We start from the raw sequence: 24,445 nt of genomic DNA on the forward strand, positions 1-24,445 counted from the left end.
AAAACACGTCTCAGTGCTTGTTAGCGGCCGCGCTGAGCCTGATTCCTAATCTGAGGCGAGGCGACGTCTGGCTTTGAAGTTCTTCACATTCTACAAGTCTTAGCAGGTATCTGACAGACAGCCCGCTCCCTCGTCTAAGTTTGACAAAGGGAGCTCCAAACAAAGACTGCTGTGATACTCTTCACTGTCTGCCATCGTGAACGGGGCTCATGGCTTCATCTGCAGCCAACAAGCATTTGCCTTCATTTTTCCAAATCTACAATAACCTCAAGTCATGCAGCACATGCATCAGCACAGTACTGCTGTGAGAAGCGTCTCCCTTTGTTTTCTTTTAACACCGCTCCCTCTCTTTGGGTTATTTTGAGAAGACTTTGAGATTGTTTTCTTCGAAAGGTTTGACAAGTTTCCACATGAAACAGGATCGTGGGGTGAGATCCATGTCAGGAGGGACGGGATTTGAATAATAGAAAATGTTTTTCACGCAGGCTGATGCTTTTATTTGTTGTGTTTCTCTCTTTGGATTCCATTATTGACCCACTTGGACTGCAGCTCATCAACTGAGATATTGAAACAGACATAAGCATAAACTTGACTTGGCATTTTTTTTCTCTTGTTCATGTAAAACTATTATCCAACAATTATAGAAAAACCTCAGAGCTCCCAGATTAAAGCAAACACACAAACTAAACTACAGTTAAACATGGACAAGATTTCCGGCCGTTGTCTGTCTTTTTCATACCACGAGCAAAGGTGGTCATTTCAAATAAAGTAATCAAAGTAACGTTGCGTCCTCACATCAGCACCACGGTGCCCTTTTAGCCTGAATGAAGGTCGGATGTCGACTGGGTGAACAGTTTCTAAAGTAGAAACGTTCAAAATCAAAGCCGCCTTGGACAGAGACCTCCTAAGCGGCAGGATGTATTGACTCTACAATCAACACCTGAGAGAAAGACATTCCTTTATGCTTCATCTTTTTGGGATTAAATGTTAAAAAACCAACCTACACAACCTTATTCAGCATAACTGTGGTTCCATTAAGCAGGTGTATACTCACAGCAAGTTATGTGTGTGTTTAAAATGTCACCAGTCTCCATTGTGTATTTCATTTTCAATAGATTTATTCTCAACATGGCTCAATGTCATGTCTTTTCTTCAGGAGTACAATTTCACCAGTGCCACAATTCATGATGCATGTGCGGATTGAACTCTGTGTCCTGTGCACAGATCAGGCGGATGAAAGGAGTCCATGGGAACTGGTTTTAATTCAAATCACATCATCAAACTTCCCATTTGAAGTGTGGATTTAAACTGGATTTTACTGATCCTTAAACTTTGACCTTAGACCGAGGTGTTAGACTGTAGGTGTTAACATGTCTCCCCATGCATGCACTGCTTAATCCAGACACGTGTCAGGTCATTGATCACAGCTCAATCACTTGTTTAAATGTTTGCTTGAATGGTACAGCCTCGTCCTCTTGGGCTCACTGCTCGTGCGCTCTCGTTTGGCATCTTTGAGCCACGGCGCGTTTAAACGGGTCACAAAAAGTCAATGAGACGCAGACATGTAGAATGGGTTGAATCCACTAGGATTTGATGACGTGGGCTGGAGCAGAATAACCGGAGAGCACGGATGATGATGATGATGATGATGAGGATGATGATGATGATGATGAGCGGAAGCGCCAGTGCGCACCTCCCCACAATAATCTGGCTGAGCAGCGTCGCTGTCTTTTCAGCACCACTCACTGACACTCCAACCAGGCGCAGAGGCAGGACGAGCGAAACTCTCTCGAACCGACTGTGGATATTTTCTATCGAGATAAAAGCATTTAAAACTTTTATTTTTCTTATCGTTTCTTTTCCAGGGAAGGAGATTACAAAATTTTAAACCACCTGCTGAAAGTAAGAATTTTAGATTTGTAGGTCTCTTTCTCAAACAGGACCGACCATGTGGTTGGTGGATGTGTGATTTTATACATTTTCACCACGGGGTTTGATTTGGCTTCTCAACTATAAACTTGTTGTTTTTTTGTTGTTTTTTTTCACTTTGGAAGTCCAGAAAAATGTCAAGTGTCCGCTGAGCTGCTGTTGGAAGACGTTTATCTGAATATTTTACGGGAGACTTCAGAGGTAAAGTCGGTGATTTTGGAGTCGTTTCTTTTTGCTTTCAAACGTGGAATCGGTGCGTTCAGTCGAGATGCTGAATCTGCTGGTTGGACTGTTGTCCCTGCTCACTGGACACACGGCGCGAACCCAGGATGCCACAGGTAGCCGCTTCGTTTGTAACGCCATCCCCCCGGGCGCTGAGCCGGGCTGCGGATACGTTTCTACGGGGAACCGCGTCCAGAGCAGCAGCCCCGGGGAGGACGAGCTGCGGAACACGATCCTCCAGCTGCGGGAGACCATCCTGCAGCAGAAGGAGACCATCGTGAGCCAGCAGGGGACCATCAAGGAGCTCAACTCCAAGCTGGCGCGCTGCGAGGCGGCGGCCGATGTGTCGCCCCAGGGCAAGTCCCGGGGTCAGGGCTCCAGGCGGAAGGAGTTCGGCAAGAACACCATGGGGGACCTGCCCCGGGACCCCGGCGATTCCGTAGACCAGCTCGGCAAGACCATGCAGAGTCTCAAGGGTCGGCTGGAGAACTTGGAGGTAAGATGGCACAACCGTGCAGCTCGTGCGTAAACGTACCACAATATCCCTTTTCTTTCATTTCCCACCCGAAGCAAAAATGTTAATATTGGCAACTAACACAACCAAATGCAGAATATCTCAAATTTCTTTCAATCATCAATGTCTTTCAACCTCTTTCACCAGTAATATTACTTAATATGGATCATCGCATACACGTCAGAGAGCACTGCGCGCTGCGGGAGACCTCTCAGGGGAATCGTGAGATCAAAGGGTCACGTCATAGATCTGTCTTATCAATATATTCTTTAATCATTGAAAGACTATTGGTGGTGGAACACACTGATTGAGAGTTATTAGCAAAAGATGAGCAACAAAAACATCTTGTCAAAGGTGTAATCATGCATGTGGTGCAGAGATTTGCAATGCTCTTGAATAATTTATGAGTGCAATGTGTGAGTGTGTGTGTATTTGTGTGTGTGTGTGTGTGTGTGCGTGCGTGTGTGTGTGTGTGTGTGTGTTCCACATAATGTTTTACTTGCCTTCATGTGACTAATTATCCACAGCAGCTGATGAAATTCTTTCCTGCAGATTTCACCTGCATCAGAGCATTGGATTTATTTATTTTTTTTATCTGTCGAATTTAAAATGCTTCATGATTACGCTGATCGTAATCCTGTTGACCTGAGAGAGCTCTTAATTTCCTCCAGCCCTTTGTCTGGTCCCGGGAGACCTCACTTCTGCTCTATGCATTCATTTCATGAGGCTCAGAGATCCCATCCAGCTGATATTGAGGTCACCTATAGGGAAATGCTTCACGTACAAGGTTGATATAAGCCCTGGCTTTATCTCTTATGTCACATCGGTAGTGTTGTACATTTTTCACCATCCGACAGCCCTGATACCATAAACAATCACAACACTTGTGATTTATATTCAAGGTTATGTCTATAGCCAGCCTGCTGCATTGCCGACCCATCCATCTCTCCCTTCCCTTCCCCCAGCTATCTCTCCCTCTCTCCTTGATTGGTTGCTTTAATACCTTGATCAAATCAAGCATACACTGCAGCTGTGCAGGATACATATTTCATTGCATTTTAATTGCACATGTATTGATCTGCATCTGCTTAACATAATGATTGTTGCATGGTGGTGTTGCTGATCGCGTATGGCTCCCTAGAGCAGGACCTCTCTCACTAATCAAAGTCATCTGCATATGTCAACAGTTGCCTTCAGGACATTGCCAGCGCTCACTTTGGCCCCCGGTGGCAGGTCAGCAGGGAATATCTCACTGGAGCCGGTAAAGTGGTTTCACTGAGTCAGAAAAGGCCGATTAAAGTTGTGAATGTGTCTCAAACACGTGTCTGAATCCCAAAGTGAATCAGTTGGCAGAGAAACATCAGCATTTCTTTAGATATGAACATCTGAGGCCATGTTTTATTTGGTGATATCTCTGTGTGCCGCCACATGGGTTTTTGCAGTTGTTGTGCCCTTTTTACAAAAACCCTCTGCGATCGTGCCTGGTGTGAACTCTCTGTGACGTCATGTGGCCCCTACCTTTAATACCCACTCCAGCCGTGGGTGTTTGGCAGGTCACCAATCGCCGTCGGCCACAGGGACACACTGTCTTCATTTTGATATTGATGTATCAAAAACAATGGTGTTAAAATGCATCGGACTGAAAATGGCCAGCTAGAGCAAATCTAGGGGATGAAGAGTGAATGGCTGTTTACATACCTACCTACCTCTCATCCATCCATTCATCGATCTGTCCATCAAGTCCTCCATCCAACCCATCTCTCCATCTGTCTATAAACCTACCTAACTACCTACATGGTTTTCTACCTATCGATCTGTATCTACCTGTCTGTCTATTTTCTGCTGTTTTCCTTCAATCTTTCCTTCTCTGCCTCCCAGCAGCAAAGTTTGCGTCTCCCCAGCACAAACGTGTCAGCTGGAGGTGTCTCTGCCCTGACTCCCCTGCCTCCCGAGCTGCGGGAGCTGCTGCGGCAGCGTCTCGGGGCGCTGGAGACCCAGCTCCTCCGGAAGGTGGCTGAGCTGGAGGAGGAGAAGAGCCAGCTCTACAATGAAACAGCGGCCCACCGCCAACGCACAGAGAGCGCTCTCAATTCCCTCCTGGAGAGGATCACTGAGCTTGAGAAAAGTAAGCAATACAATGGGTGCTCTGAATTGTTCATCACATTTTCATGCCACACTTCTTTTGTCTGCCAGATTTGGCTGTAATTAGTCAATCCCTGTGCAAATTTCTGATGATGCAAGGAAAAACCTCACAGCGTAGTTTTGTATTTTTCTCAGAGCTATTTATGAAGCAGCTCCTGGTCTTGGAAATGAGGCCTGGAAAGCAACGCTGAATGCTTAATTAGTTTAAGAAGTATAAGAGTGATGTCCGCACTCGGGGGCATCACTTTGATGCTAGATGTCGAAATAACACAAAATATCTGGACCCAAAGGAAAAGAAAGTGATCTCACTGCTCATTGGGCATTTGTTTGTCCTCTGAGGCTCAGGTGAATCAGTCAGTGTCTATTTGAGGATGCAAGTTTATGGGAAACAAAGTTAGATGGAGGAGGACCATCTTTACAGTATAACAAGTCAATACAGTAGCCTCTTAAATAATAATACACTTATTAAAGGTTCAGTGTGTAAGATTTAGATGAAAGGGATCTATTGGCAGAAATTAGATATAAAGCAATCCTAGTGATGTTTTCACTAGTGTGTTTCATCTTAACTGTACAAATTGTTGTTTTCTTTACCCTCGAATGGGCCCTTTATATTTAAATACTTTATATTAGAGACCGCGTCCTCTCTATGGAGGCTGCCATGTTTTTTACAGTAGCCCAAACTGGACAAACTAAACATCTTTTGAGTTTTTATGACAACTGAAGGCTACCACAGGTTCTCCTTTGTTTGGAAGGGGAGGGTGAGGTGAGGGGTATTCAGCGGCAACATGACACTTCACCACTAGATGTCACTAAATCCTACACACTAAACCTTTAAGTTCAATTTACGTCAAGATAGAGCCACAGAGATTTTGACTCATTTCTACACTCAGTTTACATCATAATCTTTCCTTCCTTCCTTTTTTCTGTTGAGGCTTTGGGGAAAAAGTGGCCTGATTTGTTCTGACCCCCGAGCCAACATGAGCTTATATGTTATAAACCTTACAGAGTTACAGCTGCACCACAAATGTTGGAGTACCCCCCTCCACGCAGATAAAACTGTGGCTCCAGCAAATAAAAATATGCAGCATGTTTTCTCGGTGAAAATCCCCCTTTCTCTCTTCTTTTGTTTTCACTTTCTCTTGAAACTTTCAGCAGGCTCCTCTCTCCCCATCTGTCCTTGTTTACTCCACTTCTTGTCCATTTCTTTTTTTCGCTGTGTTTTAAATATTAAAACTCTTGTAATCTTTCTTTAACTGACCAGCATTCCCATCATTTATAAATCGTGATCCAGTTTAACAGAGGCAGAGGAGAAACAGGGTCAGTCACACCGACCCCGCCACCACTGGCCCAGTATAAAACCCCTGAGTGCAGTGAAGCTGCAGAGCAACAGCCTGATAATAGAAACGAGTTCTGTATTTCTATGTTGTGGGTCTGCATGTGGCACATGGTTTTTCGTCATCTTGCAGTGGAAAAACTATTTTCTCAATTAGGTTGTGATGGCAACTGGCTGGTTTACGTGGAGAGGCAACAAATTTTTATTGAAAAGAAGCATTACATTATTTACATCCTCCTCTTCTTCATCATCAACTTGATCCCAAGTCTTTTCTGTCATGGAGAGGATGCAAACTTCCTCGATTAGATCATAAGAAAATCATAAGAAGTAATCATTGTCTTGTCAATTCACAGGTAACAATGCCTTCAAGTCACCTGAGGATTTCAAGGTGGCCCTCCCTCTTCGTACCAACTACCTGTACGGCCGCATCAAGAAGAGCCTCCCAGAAATGTACGCTTTCACTGTGTGCATGTGGCTCAAGTCCAGCGCCAGTCCCGGCATCGGCACCCCGTTCTCCTACGGCGTGCCGGGCCAGGCCAATGAGATCGTCCTCATCGAATGGGGGAACAACCCCATTGAGCTGCTGGTCAATGACAAGGTAGGCCCGTAAACTGGTGTCTTGCTCAGGCAATTGAGCACCTCTGATTATTTCATGCTGTCCAGATTTTATGAGGAGGGACGAGGAATATTTGAGTCAGAAGCTCAGAATCATTTCTCCTTTGCCCGGCAACACTGCAGGCTGCAGTAAACGTGGATCAGCACTGATGCTAATTACATGCAGGGAACGCAAGAATGTGTTCATGCCAGCACGCTCCGTGGTGAGAAAACAAGCAGATAGTTACTGTATGTACATGCAATCACAATGAAGACACAGCTGAGGGGAGATTCACTGACCATCAGCTCTGAATATTTAATAGCACCTTATAAACATTTAATATCATTGACCCACATTCGGCTCACACCCAAGAATAACAGAAATTCATTAGAGAACTTGTTCTGCCGTGCATGCTCATTTGAGGGCCTCATCTTCTATGCTTTCTGTAGACACTATGTACTGTAGTGGCTACACAGTCACATACTGGGAGCTTCCAGTCCGCTGTGGGAATTGCAATTAACACAACAGTAAACAAAGTGGTAGAAACATGGATTGAATATTTTACGGCATTTAGTCTTAAAAGAAAAATAATTGTAGTTGTTGTGTCAATGGGAGCTGTGCGATGTAAAAACAGATTTTTATGTTTCCTGGTGGCGCGGCTGCTTCTGCAGTGGTGTCATGTCGGATTATGGGGATCATTTTGGGGGAGAACCTTCTTGCGGTGGAGATTTTTTTTCTTCTTCCTCCCACTGTGTTGTTTATGTTGGGAGCTATTGGCACAGGCAGGTCTCCTCGCAGCTTTCCCTTCACCATGCATTATACATGTGTTCGAGACAGACAGATGAGAGAGAGATGACAGGAGAAAGGAAGGATTGTACGAGAGGAAAAAGGAGGATAAGGGGGCTGGTAATAGAAAAGCTGCAGCGCTTTGGAGGTGGTAGAGAGCTGAGGAGTGAGAGTGAGAGAGAGGGGAAAGAGTGAAAGATGAGAAGATGCCCGGGAAAAAAAAGGAAACTGGGAAAGAAAGCAAAGAGCGAGATGGAGGAGCGTGAGACTGGTGAATATGATTAGTGCATACAGCGGCACATCCATGTGTTGAACTTGTTCACAGTAATAACAGGGTCCGCTGGGGCACATTGTTGATGCTGTTCATTTGGCTGCATACAGACGAGGAAGCTGCATCGACAATATTAAAAAGTGCAACGCTGCTTGTAATTTGTGTTTGTGGGTGGTTACGCACGGAGAGATTCTTTGTTGTTGTAAAACAACACCCCCATCAGGAGATGCTGTCTCTTTGTTCAGGAGAGGTTTGATATTTCTGCATTTTTTCCCCCTGCAACATTCAAATGAAATTCAACATTCGTCTCCATGTTTTCATTCACATGTGACTGCCAGGAGTTTAATATGTACTGGATTGGATCAGTCTTGTTGGACACTAATACTGAGTTCTTTTGGCAAGTGTGCACGTGTAATCTGACTCTCCGAGCTTCACAAAGCTGGTGTTATCTGGAACTTCATTTTCCAAATTTTAGACACAAATTCCAGCAGTTCTGTGCAGACTTTACTCATCAAAATTCATATTGTCCAATTTATGCATCAGTCTTGGTTGAAGGCAGATACTGAAGTGACTTCTCCTCTTCCTACATGAGCCTTTAAAACATTTATCTAAAATCTAATTAGTAGTTTTAGACATAGGTTGTACATTGTACTGCTTTTCCACAACCGACACCACAGCAGCAACAGCATAGAAGTAGCTAGTACCAATGCCTGTGTTAATTTAAGGTATCAGTCATGTGATTTTTTCTCCTACAGAAAGAAAAAATGTCTGCACTGAAAAAGGCTTATATGAAATTATAATTTCTTCAATGTAATAACTGTAGAATTATGCCTTTTTATGTTTTGCAGATGGGATAATTTCCCTGTGGTTGCAGTGTTTTAATAAAACGCTCAATATCATTGCTGTCATATATTAAGTGCAGCAGAATTTTTAACAAGAATTTGGTTTTCATTTTAAGTTCCCTAAATCTTTAAAGAGTCAGTGGAGCTCAGACTCCTCCAACTCGGAGAGACATTGTAATAATGCAGCCAGCGTTGCCTGTAGTCCCCCTGGTGTTAAGAGGCCACCTGCCGTCCTCAACCTGGTCAATTGCCTTTTTGTAATTGCGAGGCAGCTTGAACTTTATCCTCAGCGACTCTTTTCAGGTTTATTTGTATCTGGCACGATATCTGCAGCAACACACGAGTGTGAAGAGTCTGAAGGCTCATTAAAAAAAGGCTAATGAGTTATAATCTCATGTGCGGTGCCCTATCCTCGGAGGACCATGATGTCATTGGTTTATAAAATAACCACTTGTTTTGCTTTGATCTGTGAACAAAGCACAAAAGCTGAGGAGGACACTGTTTTGCTATTAGCAACCCGACCACTTTGAAGGATGATTTATCCCTTGATGTCACCTGGGTAATCAAAATTTTATATGTCGCACCGGCTCATCTGGAAAAATTCTCTGTCTCTTTGAAGCCCTTAACCCCTCTAATTGCCGTCCTTGTCTCCAACATGCTACAATTAATCTCAAACCTCTCTTGACTCTTCTTCCCCTCCTTGCTTTACCTCCCTTCCCCATTCCTTGCCTTCACCGTCCGACCAGGTGGCCCAGCTCCCTTTGTCAGTGAGTGACGGGCGCTGGCATCACATCTGCATCACGTGGACAACCAGAGACGGCTTCTGGGAGGCGTACCAGGATGGCGAGCGTCTAGGCACCGGGGACAACCTGGCCCCCTGGCACCCAATTAAACCTGGAGGGGTGATCATCCTGGGACAGGAGCAGGTGAGAGCAGAAGAGAAGCCTAGAGAACAGTTGGGTGTGCATTTGCAAGTGTGTGTGTGTGTGTGTTTTTGTGTGTGTTTGTGTGTGTCAGTAAAATCCCTTTGCGTATTCCCCCCCTGAGCTCAGTGCCGGAGGCTAAGACCCAGGGAGCAGCAGAGAGGAGGCAGAGAGACTCTTCTCACGCTATCGTGGCCCTTTCAGTATTACCTCATTCATCTAACTCTAAACTGCCCCATTATGCCCCTGGGAGTTGCGTTAGCAGGTTATTCTGTCGATTAGCTCCATGACAGCCCCTCGTATGCTTAAGAAAAGTGCAGTGACGTGTGAATAATGTCCACAGAGAGCCATTAACTCATATTGCATTCGTTTGGAGTCTAAAAAGGGCCGTGCTGCTTAATGATTCAGTCACACACACACACAAGGTGAGATTTCTGCAGATTGCACAATATCGGAGACTTCACACCACTTGAATGTTTTAGAGTGGCAGTACACTCGTCGTTTGGCATTTTGATGAAAATCAAACAGAATTGAAATTCTGTTTACACTTCCTTCAGAAGTAAACTTCTCAAACTTTGACTTTCTGTCCCCCTCATGAAGGATGTAGTCGGAGGCCGCTTCGACGCCACGCAGGCCTTCGTGGGCGAGCTGAGCCAGTTCAACATGTGGGACCGGGTGCTGCGGCCTGTGGACATCGTGGGTCTGGCCAACTGCTCGGCCTACATGCCCGGCAACGTGGTTCCGTGGATTGATGCTAACGTGGAAGTGTTCGGTGGTGCGAGTAAAGCCGCTCTGGAGATCTGCGAAGATCGTGCTTTTGAGTCCTAAAGGATCTAATGTAAACCAGCTTGGCCACTGGGACTGAGGAGCTAAGTATTCTGAACTGCTTGCTGCTTCTGTCAAATCCCAAAGGACAAGGCATGAGTGCAACATTTTTTACATATGATCAGACTGTGTAGTTTACTGGGCTCACATGTTGATGTGTCTTTCCAAACCGAATCCTAAAGACTTTACAGGATTGCCACGACGCGACCTACTGTCATTCTGTGTTCTCTCTTCAGTAGATCAGCTTTCATTTGACTTCTCTCTGAAAACAGCTCTCTTTTTTTTGTTGCAATCCATACACTGACAATACCGCAGTGTTTCCGTAGTGAATGTGAGCTCAAACGGACTTTGATGCGCGATGGAAGACATCTCCCGAGTGTTACAGAGCACGCCATGCTGTGAGCTTCCTCGTCGTTTGAAGAGCAATGAGGCACCGAAACCCGAAGCGGAGAAAGAAATGAGGCGGACGCTCTGGAGTTCAAAGTGGCCAAGAACAAACCCTTTGCTGTTGATTATATCGAGGCGTCCCAACATGGCAGACTGTCCAACTCTCCCGCATGAGAACCGAGCGGAGAATCGAGGTCCAGTTCAGAAGTGACAGTGCATGCTTTCTGTCAATACCCAGGGTGTGTGGGGGGGTGTGTCCAAACAAGCCAATGGAGCTTGCTGACAAAATTATATAAGCGTGTGTGTGGGTGTGTGTGTGTGTGTGTGTGTGTGTGTGCGTCCATGTGCGTATGGCTTGTCTTGCGTGTAAAAAGACCAGAGATTATGAGGGAGGGAGGACATTTTCATTCTTGTAAATCTATGCTTAATACCTCTCTCCCCCTTGAGCAGATGCCATATCCCAAACAGCTTTATGGATGGGCTGGCTCTGCTCAGGTTAATAGCGATGTCGGACAGCTGCCCAGGACTGGCGTATCGACAGCGGCGTGGACGCCAGCCGAGCGCCCAGTGAGGGCAGGGCCATCGGCTTGACCTTCAAGGACAATCCTTAATCCCTCATCTGGGTATTAATTATCTGTGTTTTTGAATGATTTTGGCAGCGAGCAGCCCCTGGGCCCCTCAGTGTTTCTCTCCGCTAAGAGTGTCACAATCAATCAAACATTGAGATTGAGAAGTCAAATGAGATCCGCACTATAAGGACATGATGAATGTCACCATCAGATGCACTTTGATGTGTATCGCCTCTCACAAAAAAAAAAAAAAAAGAGAATGGTTTTGAACCATGAATATAATATATTTTTAAAAAGATATAGGGAATCAATTAATTCTGGCACGGCTTAGTGAATAAAAATGACGCTTTTCGCTGCTTATTTTCTGTCGGTCCTTAATGTTGTTGTGGACATTGGTTTCAGTTTGTTTCTGATAAACAGTGTGAAATATTGAAAGCAAAGCCTGGTGCTGAAGCCCCATAAGAAAATGAATACAGTGTAAAAAAGAGGCAACATAGACGTTAACTTTGGTTTCACATCCAGAACTTCTTCTCCTGGTGGACTTTCCTCACTGAGTAGACAATAGTATAAAAGACACTGAAAAAGCTTCTTATCTACATATTAAAATAAAGCGATCTCTGATGCAGTAGGTTACTGGACAGCACCGAATGTTACAAAAGAGTCACTCAACATTAGGACTAGAATATGTCACCAACATGTTGTGATTGTTGCTCTTCTGAGTGTCTTTGTCGAAACTATTCTGATGTAAACTCGAGACTTTTCTTTCCTGTAGCAAATGTATTTTTCTTGTTTTTCTGCTCATGATTTTTGTCCATCAGCAGCTCGTTATGTAAAAAATAAGCAGAAGAACTTAAAGAATTGCTTCGTCTAAATGGTGAATGGCCTTTTGTGAGAACCATATGTGCTTTCGCTTGTGCACAATGTGAATGTCTTCTCGGCTTTTGCAGAACTAACAGTTCGCTCGCAGCGCAGACAATGAAGGAAGAACAAGAAAAAGAATAGCAGTGTAGGTCCTGCACCTTTCTGCCATGGGAATGTCCTCCCTGCTCCTGAAAATAGAGGGAACATGATTCAGAGGTGACAATCACAGCAGCAGCTCAGTAATGTGATGGAATTGTGCCGCTTTAGGTCATATCCACTATTACGCTTTCGTTTGAAAATGGCCTTTTCAAACTAAAAAGATCTCTGTTGGTTTGGCTCTGTATCAGTTTTAATCCCAGTCCCCACTAACACTCCAGAAAACACAAATCATGTTACCGCTCACATGCATGTGCCTGCCAGTGGACACGGAAGGTTTTAGCCTTGTAAAATACAGAATTTAACTGTTAGCAAAGATAACAGGGTCAGAAATGCTTGTAATTGATTTTCCATTTTACTGACAAATGACAAATCAGCAGAGACCCAATCAGAGAGCGGATGTGAGTGTCCACGTCTTTGTTGCCAATCATCTTTGTTTCTGCCCGTCCAGACTAAAAACGCAGTGCCAGAATTTTCAAACTAAAATGCGGCCAGAAGCATTTCCAGAATTCTCAGAGAAGTGCGGACGCCAGGCGAGATTTAAACAAAGCGTAGTAGTGAGTGTAACCTTGCCAAGGTCATGCACCATTTTGCACTCAAACACCGAAACACCACGGAGATTAACAAAAGCTCCATATTTTCTACTTTTGGTCACATTCATTTGAATGATGTTTGTCCAGTCTGTAGCCATATCACTGGTCGGACCAGCCACGATACACATGGAAGGATGTGCCCCTCTCATCTGGGCACTGTAATGTCAGCACTGGAGAAATCCTCTGGACTGGCAGACGTCCAGGTGGAAATGAAAAAATCGGCCCAATGGGGATTATTGAAGCTGCTGCGATGTAGGACACTGTGAGCCGTCTTCGTTCTCCTCCACGCTGAGTGTCGCTGGTCCCGTCAGTGTGTTCATGATGTACTGGGGGGGGGGGGGGATGGCGGGGGTATCTGAGGCCTCCGATGGAAAACCGACAATGTGAAAAGTATACGTGGGATGTTATTGTTATTTTTAGAATATCTTAAATCTCAGATTTCCTTTGCATCACTGCCATAAAACTTCACGTCTGATGTTCTCAAGTACAAATTAATTATTAAAGGGGAAAAAAATCTAACTTGCTAACTAAATGATTCATTCTTTAGTTTGTAAAACACACAAAGTAGAATCTTTCCAGAAGTTAGAAGAAGAACGACCACTGCAGATATGACGACAATAAGAAATGTGCGGCTCCTCGTCGAATCCTTTAATGCTCGGATGTAAGAGATAAAATGAGATGTCCAAAGAACTCTTTCATCCTGTGTCTGTCTCATCCCGTCTCATCGTCCATCATATTGTTAATGCAGAAGAACAAGAAAAATGTGTTCCCAAGAAGAGGGAGTGATGGGCGGTGACGGGAACCCAACCAAAGATGTTTGTACTGGGAGCTCCTGATAAACTGATTGCTGCTGTCACATCCTAACTCCCGCTTTAATTGCAGCTCTTCTCCCTCTGGTTCGTCGAGTGTGTGTGTGTGCGTAAGACGAATGATCTTCCAGAAGGTGTCGCGTGGCAGTAATGAAATCTAACTGAGCGGGGAATTGAAGTGAAAAACATGTTTGAATATTACGGATATCATCTGTCTCTGTGACAGCGCTGTGATTCAACAGGATAAACAATGTGTGTGCCAGTGCACGTGGGTATGTGACAGAAAGCAACACTTTGCTGGTGTGTTGGCTCTGAGGAGATTTGTTCCACTTATTGAGTTTTTTATCTTCTCCCTCTGTGGGGAGGTTCCGAAGGGAGAATCTTCCAACCCGGCGAATCTTCGGAGGGTTTTTTGAGGAAATTATCTCAGCAGCTGCTGCAGCCAATGTAATGATAACATCACTAAAACAAAATTACCTATTCAGCGCTGCTCCCAGCTTGTCCACATATCCATTACACATGGCTGCGTAGAGTGACAGTGAAGAATTATTTGGCACATCTTTTATTAAAGCTTTTCTCTCACGTCCACGCGCTCTTGTCTCAGTGCTCTGGAACTTCTGGCTTCCCCCAACATCGCCCGGCGTGGAAAGTGTGTGAAAAGCCCATAATTAAAATCAAATCACACTGAGTGTATTTGATTATCACGGGGTACATGCACGGATCTCTGAGAGATTGGTGCGGGGAGGGGGGTAGAATTAAAGTGCCATTCTGCTCCTAGCACCCTCTCTCTTGCACGGGGAGTCCCCACGGAGCACCCAAAGACGGAGCGCTGGAAAGACTGTGAGAAAAACAAGTTTAAGAATTGAGACCAGAGAAGTCCTTTGGCTTAGTGATTAAAGTCTGATGGAAGAGAAGCCTGAGCAGAAGGCGACGCTCTCTGAGGCATGTGAAAACTGCTGTTTTCTTGGATGTCAAAGACTATTAGTGAGACCCACAAACCCCCTTCAGCCTGTATCACTGCCTTTATGAAATTATGCATCAAAAAATGTTATATTCTGTTCCCATCTCTGGTTCTGTCTGGCAGGCGCTCTCACTTTTTGGCCTGGTTTTGTGCGAGACAATATGTTGCCTTCACTAAGTCAAATACAATCAGCATTGTTCTCTCTATTTTGAGATGGTGCACGGTCAGTCTTTAAAGGGAAGAGGTTTTACTCCCGTATTCCGGTTCAGTGGGATACAGGAGAGCAAATTGGATGTTGTTGTGAGGAAATGAGATTTAAAAAGGTTGCCGACAGAGATGATGCGTCGGGAGGGAAGAGACCAATTAATCAGCTCAGGAGAGGAAGCAGCTGCTTTATGGCAGTTTGTAGTGCCACCTCTCTGAAGATCAAACGGCCCGCAGACGCTAAATGAAGATATTCATTCACCTTTATTCTGCTCAGCGTGGCACAGGATTTTCCAGGAAGAGTGGAAAATCGTAAAACCTGACACTTCTTCATGCTCAGATTACAAACCTCCACGGAGCCACCGCCGGAATATAAAGTGTTTAAACAGAACGCAGTCCATTCTAAATGCCTTGTCTGATCTCACATCTTTGTTGTCTATTTCCGAGGATGATATAATGCATTCCTTCAAGGGATCATTTACATTTACGCGGGATTTCTGCGGAGAAAACTTTAATAATAAATCTGGAAGACAGGCAGAGACATATAATTTCCTGCCTGCGAAGATGAGATCTTGAATATCTCTCACACAACCTCCTTAAATCATGCACCTGTGTGGACTGCAAATTGAAGCCCACGATCTGTCTGTCTCGCAACAAGCGGTGAAGCTGTGCAGCTACAAATCTCTCGTTGTGCTTCGCTGAAGGTGCGGCATTGTTTTTCTCCGAAGCATCTGTGTTCCCGTGCATCAAATAAACAGGGTGACTGTCAAATGGCCGGTGTCAAACTGTTTTTCTTTCCACTTTCCACTTAATATATCGACTTGTTGTGGTCTTGTGGATTATATGCCACATGTTTTAGTGCGGTGTCACATGCTCGCCTCTTATTGTGATGACGAGTGACTGGAGAAGTTCAGGCTCATGTCCCTCGTATAACCGTGATTCGCAATGGTCTCAACTTTTTACACCATTTCCAATCTTTATGGGAAGTCAAGATAACTTGCTGCTGTACTAAAAATATCCAACCACTCTTTTAAGCTGTGCGACACAGTATGTTAAAAGAAAAGGCATCAAATTAGAAATGTATTGTTGATAAGATTCTAAGTGCTCCCTCAATCAACAGATAAATATTTGAAAAAATTATAAAAATCGTCTCTTTCTTAGTTGTTATAATTGAATTAATGAAGAACAAGATGTGATCTGAGTCGTGCAGGCTTGAGAATAAATCTCACCTCAGTCACTCAAGATAGAAAAAAAGAAAAAACGCAATAAACAAATCATTTCTGCGTGACTGGAGATTAAACACAGTTAGTCATTACTTTCTTATCTGATGTTGAGTCATTGGATGGACGTCCACAGTCACCCAGTAATAAACTAGACATGTGACTGTTCCAGATCCTTTTATCTCTGTGGAATCTAATCAGATGTCGGTGGCTCGCCTTCCCCCCGAGGGCCTGTGGATAAGTGTATTATCCAGATCATTCCACCGCTGCTAACGAAATCACCACCAGCCAACGTTTCCTACCCAGGAGATGAACCCACCCCCCCCACCCCCCTCCAGCCTACACACACACACACACACACACACACACACACACACACACACACACACACACACACACACACTCACACACTCTGACCGGTGTGCTTAAGCCCTGCTCTCCACTGACATTAGCACATCATGTGACTTTCATCTGCAAAGGGATCTAGGGACATAAATCCAGTTTTTGTGTGTGTGGACATAAATCCATGCAGGCACTATTTATAGACCCTGTGTGGCTGCTTACTATTTATGAATATGAACTTCCTGTTCCGAGCGGCTGGAAGTAAGCCCATCCGGCTCTGGATCACACTGCAGATTCCGGTTTATTACTTTGCTCTGAACAAAAGACATACGAGAGGCAACAGGTTGATGAGACAGATGCGGGAACATGGCTGAGCATGTTTCAGAGAAACAGAGGACGAGATCAGCAGGGAGCAGGGAGAATAAGCATCTGTGTTTCTGAGAGTGTAGTGTGAGAGGAGTGGATATGATATGATGAGTGCGAGGCAGGCGAGATCAACAGCTTTGCCTCAAGGTCAGAATCGACCCGTTACACATATGCTCCGACTGCGGACGCCACGTGGCAGAGAGGATGCTGGGTAAAGCGGAGGCAGATGCGCAGGGACTTCATGTGCATGTACGCTTGACAGAGAAAAAGTGGATAGTTTATCACAACACAAATCTGCATGTGTGTGTGCAATTGTTGGTGATTGCATGAATTGGATTAGTAAGTGATTTGTGTACCTGCTCTGTAGGACATTCATCACCGTGAGATTTAAAAAAAAAACGCTGACCGAGTATTCGTTGAACGTTGAGCCACACATGCATGTTACGGCTAATGAGTGTTTTCTGCAAGCGAGCATTCATCATACAGCAAGTCCGCGAGGCAATCCACTGAATCAAAGGAGAATAATTACATCATTTATTAACGTTGTGGCCTTGTTGGAGTTTTTTTTAATTAAACCACATTATGAATAGCAGATGACACCATTAACTAATCAAGACAGTTGGAGGAGATCTCCCGGCAGGCGGTGGGCCGCTGGCCTCGCGTCGTGCCCAGGAGCCCGTCGCTCACCTGAGTTACGGTGGCCGTGATTGATCGCAGCAAGACCGCGGACTGACTCATTGTGCCAAAGTCCCGCAAGAGTTTCAAGGTTGTTCACATTAACGGCGGTAAATTTTGCATAATTGAAGGCAGCGCATGTACCAAACAAGTCATTCTTCACAAGGCCAAAGACACCTAGAGCGCATCCCTTCCCTCACTAATGGTGTTTTCACCTTGGGGTGTAATCCAGCCACATACGAATATGAACATGCGGCTCATGAACCTTTGTGCAAGGTGGTGGGCGAAGAGATTAGGACAATAATCCTTCATCTAAAGGAATAGTTTTTATAAAACACACTCACTTGCTTTCTTGCTGGGAATTCGATGAGATTATTGAAGCAAATGTAATTGAGTTTCTCTGACCCACAATTTGTCACAGAAATTATTATATGATTCGCGGGTCATAGCTCAGTGGTGTGCGGCTGGAGGACACACTGACGCATTATCTCCGATTTCTTCCCACAGCTCTAACCGGCGCCCTTTGAGGAGCGTTTCACAGCCTGTGTAAATATGTATCCACTCACAGGCGTGTTAAACATCCATATTTAATCAGCGGCAGGAAAATGCACAGACATGCATACAAACGCCCCTTTCAGCTTCCCCTTACCTTGTGATTACAAACTGCCTAATGGCTCTTTATTCCGTCTGTAGGGTGAATTCATTCTCTACATCTTGGCTTCTCAAGTGTTGGGAGCAGTGAGCGTTTCACCTCAGCAAGAAACACTATACGTCATCTATATGTGACGCTATCCTTGGGAACCATAACACCAAATAGATATACAAATTATACATGTAGTAAATGATTAAAACATTCCAAGAGCTGTTTGACTTGGAAACGGTCTCATGTTTGCCGTGTAAATCGTAAACACAAGCATGAGCTGTTCAATTTGCCGCCTGTGCCCCATGTAATGTATTTGCAGGTGGAGAAAAAAAGCAGCTCATTAAAAAGGCAGGTAGGTAATTTCACACAAAAGTTTCTCCTGTCTGTCATGAGGAAGATTTGAACTGCGCTGTAGATTCCGACAGATCAGGGAGGAGTAATTAACCCAGATACAAACCTGCAGTATTTTGGGAAGGCATTGTGATGACAGAGACAGGGAATTTAGTGTGTTTGTGTGTTTGTGTTTGCGTGATTTTTGGGCAGGTTTCCGTGTGTGAAGACTGAATCCTGGTCCCTGAGCGCGGAGCTTTGTAGCAAAAGATGTCAGCTCTTGTCTCATTCAGACAAGACTCGTGGGCGACGTGCCTCCGTGCAAATGTTTGAAATGTTTGGTTTGATCAAAAATGTCTGGATTCCACGAGGAGTTCTGCATAAACACAATGATTACAGGATCAATGTTCATGTTAATGACTTGCCGCCAGCAGGCATGGTGACGGTAGCTGTTCGAGACTTTTAATGGGAATCCATACCTTGACTGAGGCTCCGGGCTGCTGAGGAGAGCGATAAACTCAGGCACTCAGGAGTCTCCTCAGCAGAAAGATGTGAACTTCTGATGTGCGCCATTGGCAAAATAACTCCCGTAAGCCAAAGAGGTCAAGAAAAGGTGATACACTCATCCAGTCACCCTGCACAGGTCGTCAGCCCATCGCAGGTCTGACAACCATTCCCACTCACTTCCACACCTATGGTCAATTTAGAGCCTCAGATTATTGCAGCACAACTAGCATGTGCTAGGAAGCTGGAGTGGGGAGAACAAAGTCAAAACAGAAAGGCCCTCACCATACTGGGACACAAACCAAGAGCTTGTGAGGCAAACCACTGAACCACTGCATCGCCCTTTCTCCATATGGTAATACAGAAAATCACACTGCTCCCAGGTCCAGCTCATAAATTTTACCAGATTCCATTCAGAAATATCTGATGCCCAGTGGTCTCCGACAAAGGCATAGAAATCCAGTCTCCTGATGGGAAAAAAAAGGCCAGTTCATGTTTACACAGGGATCATGGATGCTCTCTTTACTGTTTGTGAATGTGTTGTGTTGTCGGTGAAGCATGGAGAGCTCATACATGGCAGGGGACTTACCCAATACCGGACACGGCCGATCAAATGAGATGTGGCGGCTGACATCAACTCTGTTATTACATTTTCACACACTGCTGACCGCAATATCATCAGGAGCAAACACTCACTGCTGTGAACCCTCGAGGTGCTCAGGCTTGTTTACTTATCGTGAGAGAGTGTGTGTGTGTGTGTGTGTGTGTGTGTGTGTGTGTGTGTGTGTGCCGGAGAGTATTTGCATGTTTCTGCGTACTGATTTACACTCAACTTGTTAAAAGTCCGGAAAAACTATTTCTGCCTCCGACGCCTGAGGTGCTTTCCTGAATTATTTTTCCCGTGCATAAAGTCAACACATTCGAGGTCCCAAGAAAGATAAGTCATTAAAAAACATCCAGCTCACCTTTAAAAGAGTTCTTATTGGACATGAGTGGAAAATAAAAAGGCAGAAAGTATCTGTGGGATTTTCAACCTTTATAAGAGTCCCTGTCTTACTTATTTACTCTTTGTAATCATGTCGTACATCAATTCAGTCTTAATGGTGTTAAAGAATACATGAACATATCACTCAGGTGTGTAGTCAAGCAGCAGATTCTGTTGAAGATCCGGTCTTTGTGCTCATTGTACTTATTAATCCACATAAACAGACAGACAGACAGACAGACAGGTAGGTAGGTAGGTAGGTAGGTAGGTAGGTAGGTAGGTATAGGTAGGTAGGTACTGTAGGTAGGTAAGGAGGTAAGTAGGTACGTATGTCAAAAGAAAGTCAAAATAGCCTGTTTTCCTTTCAGCTATACACACAAATCTAAACAAAGTTTAGATTTTAACTGAATTACTGTTGACCCTCTAAGAATCATTTTAATTTGAAATGAAGTTTTTCTCCAAAAGCTCAAGTACTTCCAGCCTCCTCCAGGCACCAGCACATCATCTCTTCAAGTTTGACTTCAGACTGAGATGTGCTGTATGCCTTCCTGCCTCAACTTGGAAAAAGGTCTCTGGGAATAACTCGGTGCAGTGCAACCGAAAAAAACGGATAAAATCCAGTTCTGTATCCATCACGATGAGACTGTCAAAGCTCAGTGTCTGGTGTCTACTCAGGGTTTGTACTATATGAACACTGTGACCCTGAGGAAAACTGCTGCACAGGTTATGGATATACTTTTCACTCAGAACACCACAGTTGGCAGAAAATCTGCATATATCTGAGAGCTTATGTCTGTTCTGCAGCTTTTACAGCAGCAATAGCCTGCTGCACTGTTTAACGTCCTGTTCAAGCTGTTACCTTAACACAATGTTGTGTAAGGGAATTAACTGTTTGGCTTCGGGTGTTTGGTTTGTCCATTAGATTAAGGCTGGATTTATGATCTTGCTTGGTGAGAGTAATTGCACCTCCAGTCAGGAAATAATGCTGTTGCAACACTCTGTGCCCTGGTGCTGGTTAAAATGGGCACGTTTAATGAGAAGTTGTGTAACTTCATTTACCTTGGACACTACTTCAGTAATGTAAGATTGACGCCAATAAAAAATTGATTTTGGTGAGAATAAACATATTTGCACATTTTTCTTTCACACATCTACTACTGATTGGAGTAGATGTGCAAACACGTTCCACCTTCAGGTGCGAAAAGCAAATTCTTAAGCCGTCTCCATTGTCTATCCAGAGCCTCTGTGAAGAACTGCCTGAGCAAGAAAAATATGGCATTTCTGAAAAGGAGGTGGCCTTGCTAGCACAGCATGAATGCCTCGGTGCACTTAGCTATTCCGTCACAATGGACGCGGAGCTGTCCTTGAGAGGACATGCTCGACACAAACCATGAATGAGAGGTCACTAATAGCTCGGCAGAGGGTACAGTACTTGCAGAACTTCTGCAGATATAATGTCATGTGGACAAAATGTTTTTTGTGATTCAGTTTGACAAGTATTTTAACAGTAATGACACAGCACAACAGGACAGTACCGTGTTACATAAACTCAAAGATAAACTAACATACTGTGCAATTGTCTAATTTTTCTTTTTCCGAGCCATTTCCACTGACATGTCTTTTTAACATTGGTCGACAGACAGAAACTTTCTCATAAATATATAATCACCTCACATGTGAAAGTAGGACGTTATTTTGCGGCCCTTCAGAAATATGATCAATCATTGTGTAGCCCATATTCACAAATCACAGTTTGTCTCATGGAGCTTAACAAGGTGCGACATCCTCTGTTCTTAACCCTCAAGAAGAGTAAAGGAAAACTACCCTAAAAAAAAAACATTAACACAGGAAAGAAACCGTAGAAACCTCAGAGAGCCACATGTGAGGATGCCTCTCCCCGTGTGTAATGGAGAACAGCATCAAAATAAGAGTATTTACGACATTGATTTGTTAGTTTGTAACATAATGGAAAGTAAATGAATTGAGGAGTTACTGTCAGTAGTGGTGATATAAGCGACCTGCTGTGATTTATTTATTCAACATAATATTCCTTGGGTATTGATTACTGCCTGCTGGAACATCACTCAGTGGGGGGGTTGTCAGGACAGCCATGGTGCAGGAGATGACAGGGGAGAGCGGAACAGCTTTTGCATGCTTGGGAGACTAATTGTGTTGTATGTGTCACAGTGCAAGCATTTTGAGGGCTAAAAGCAGCGGTATGTGTTTGTAGCCCGGGGGCAAAATCTCATTTTACATTCAGCTCCGTTTGTAGCTCCCCGTGGCTGCAGGGAGAAATCCAAAGTTTTAACTTCAAATGACATTTACAAAGCAAAGCGTTGGCATATTTGCTCTCGCAGACGATACTCGTGATATTTGCCAATGCTTTGTTTGATTTGTCGACAAGACAAATCCAAAAGCCAAGTCCAAATACCGGGAGCTCATGTGTTGGTATTGATTGTGTCAGCTTGTCATAGAAATATAAACAGAAATGTCCAACAGACCGCTGAGCACTGAAACGTGGGAAAAGGGGGAATAGTTCAACCTGGAAAAACAGCAAAGCATTGTGGGGGATTTACATGTATACAAATGTCAAATGTGTTTATGAGGTGAGGAAGCTTCTGTCAGCATGACAGACAATCAGCTGACCATGAGGGACATCTAGTGGTAAATCAGGAAACTTCCTCTGATGAACATGTGTCAGAGATACAGTGATTGTTCTACATGTAGAAAAAATAACTGTAACGTCTTCATAACTAAAGAGCTGATAGTGCTACAAGACATCAACTGAAACCTGATGGCACCAGGCACCTCTTTCTTCAAATATCTCAAGAGTTTCTTCAACTGGTAGGAGCAAGTTCAGCCTCATGAACAAATCACACAAATCACATTCTCATGAGTTTATCTAAAGTGTCGTGTTTAATGATCCAAGAGATAATCTGATTTATTATCATCTTCAACACATCTACATATCTGACTATTACTAAAAAATAGTATGATATATGTCACCCCATAATAATATTAGATTGTTGTTTAGTTTGCTGGTCAGAACCTCTTTAGATTGTTAGACATGTATGAATGAAATTAAGGACCTGGTTAATGTCCATTCACCTCAATCTGCTGAAAAGCTACTCTGGCTTGAAATACAAAAAGTACATGTTTTTTTTACAAGTACTTAAAAAAGGTACAATTTAAAAGTTATCTGATAATTTATATTTTTTACCTTTTTTCCATTGTTGAAAAGTGAGAAAAAGAAATCATAATGGACCGATCATAAAATGTGAAGATGGTTTAACCATTAATTTAAAAAGAGAGAGAGAAATGTCTTTAATTATATCTAAGTTAAAACATGTAAGAACATGAAAGTGCTTAGAGTCTAGGAACTAATGTTCAGGTTGTGTAGCATTTAAAGTTGTAAATCATTAAAACCCCACAGTTCTATATTCCTCTGTAAATCACCTTCATCATAGAATTCTGATATAGTTTAATTCCTCTAAACTTTGTCTTAGCTCCACATGAAGGTGTGTTAAGAACATGTGTGTTATCATTGCGTTGTTGGCCTCCAGGGAGCGCTCGTCTCCTGAGTTCAGTCCATTGTCCACTTTCTCCACCTGCAACAAGTGTGAAGTCACCTGAGGACATCCGGAACCGTGGAGGAACAGGTCCTTCAAAATAAAAGCATAAAAGAAGAAACATAAAAGAATTAGAGAAATATACTTCGGTTGTTTCCAAGTAACTGGAAATAAGAGTGACACAAAAAAGCATGTGTCGTTTAGAGGTATGTGTCACGTATACTACTACTACTACTACTACTACTACTAATGCTACTACCACTACTACTACTACTACTAATAATAATAATAATAATAATAATAATAATATTGAGAGTTATTATGATCAGTACCTAATCATTTTCAGCTATATGTGTTTTACTTTTTAATTACTTTTTCTTTTATCCCTGTCTTTTGCCAATATTTTTTACAAGATGTTGAAAACGGTAAAATAGTTAATTGATAAATAAAATAACTTTGTTTGTGTCTTTGATTTTAAATCATTTTGTATTACTCTTTTTAAAGCAGGTTGAAACGGCTGTTTTGAGAGGTACCATATAAATAAAGTAATTATTATTATTATTGTTGTTGTTGTTGTTATTATTATGTATTAAGAGCAGTGATGTTAACCTGTAGTTATAGATTTTTTCCTTTTGAGCTAAAACCAGGGTTGAAATGGACGAAATCAGATCGACCTCATGCTTCTCATTGTTGTTTATTTTCATAGTTATCTCCTCCAGATGAGATATCCCATATTGTGAGCTTTTAGAGAGTTTTAATTTGAAAGTGAAACTATCCGGAAATCTATGTCCCTCTTTCAGTGCTGTAAACTTGACGCCTGCACCTTTCTTCCCTCCTCAGGCCTCCTCCCCTCCGGTGAACTCACCACCTACAAGTTTGACAGCTCAGC

The 24,445-nt window shown here is 43.5% G+C and overlaps 1 protein-coding gene and 1 long non-coding RNA gene across 3 annotated transcripts; both read left to right on the plus strand.

Annotated features, from left to right (window-relative positions):
- The first annotated feature begins 1,629 nt into the window (after nucleotides 1-1,629).
- On the plus strand, nucleotides 1,630-11,295 carry nptx2a (neuronal pentraxin 2a). 2 transcript variants are annotated; one of them, XM_034594437.1, is made up of 5 exons: nucleotides 1,630-2,647; nucleotides 4,547-4,790; nucleotides 6,494-6,738; nucleotides 9,381-9,560; nucleotides 10,158-11,295. In XM_034594437.1, exons 1-5 carry the CDS (start codon nucleotides 2,198-2,200, stop codon nucleotides 10,383-10,385), a joined length of 1,347 nt encoding a protein of 448 aa, XP_034450328.1. In that variant the 5' UTR covers nucleotides 1,630-2,197; the 3' UTR covers nucleotides 10,386-11,295. The 2 variants fall into 2 exon arrangements, with proteins under 2 accessions (XP_034450328.1, XP_034450327.1); XM_034594436.1 differs by having other exon boundaries at nucleotides 1,631-2,647; nucleotides 4,544-4,790.
- A 2,348-nt stretch (nucleotides 11,296-13,643) lies between these two features.
- On the plus strand, nucleotides 13,644-19,791 carry LOC117766967. The gene is made up of 3 exons (XR_004614801.1): nucleotides 13,644-13,863; nucleotides 17,617-17,619; nucleotides 19,748-19,791. It is a non-coding gene; the product is annotated as an uncharacterized LOC117766967 (long non-coding RNA).
- The last annotated feature ends 4,654 nt before the right edge of the window (nucleotides 19,792-24,445 follow it).

This window comes from Hippoglossus hippoglossus, chromosome 8 (assembly GCF_009819705.1).
Source record: "Hippoglossus hippoglossus isolate fHipHip1 chromosome 8, fHipHip1.pri, whole genome shotgun sequence".
Lineage (NCBI taxonomy): Eukaryota > Metazoa > Chordata > Actinopteri > Pleuronectiformes > Pleuronectidae > Hippoglossus > Hippoglossus hippoglossus.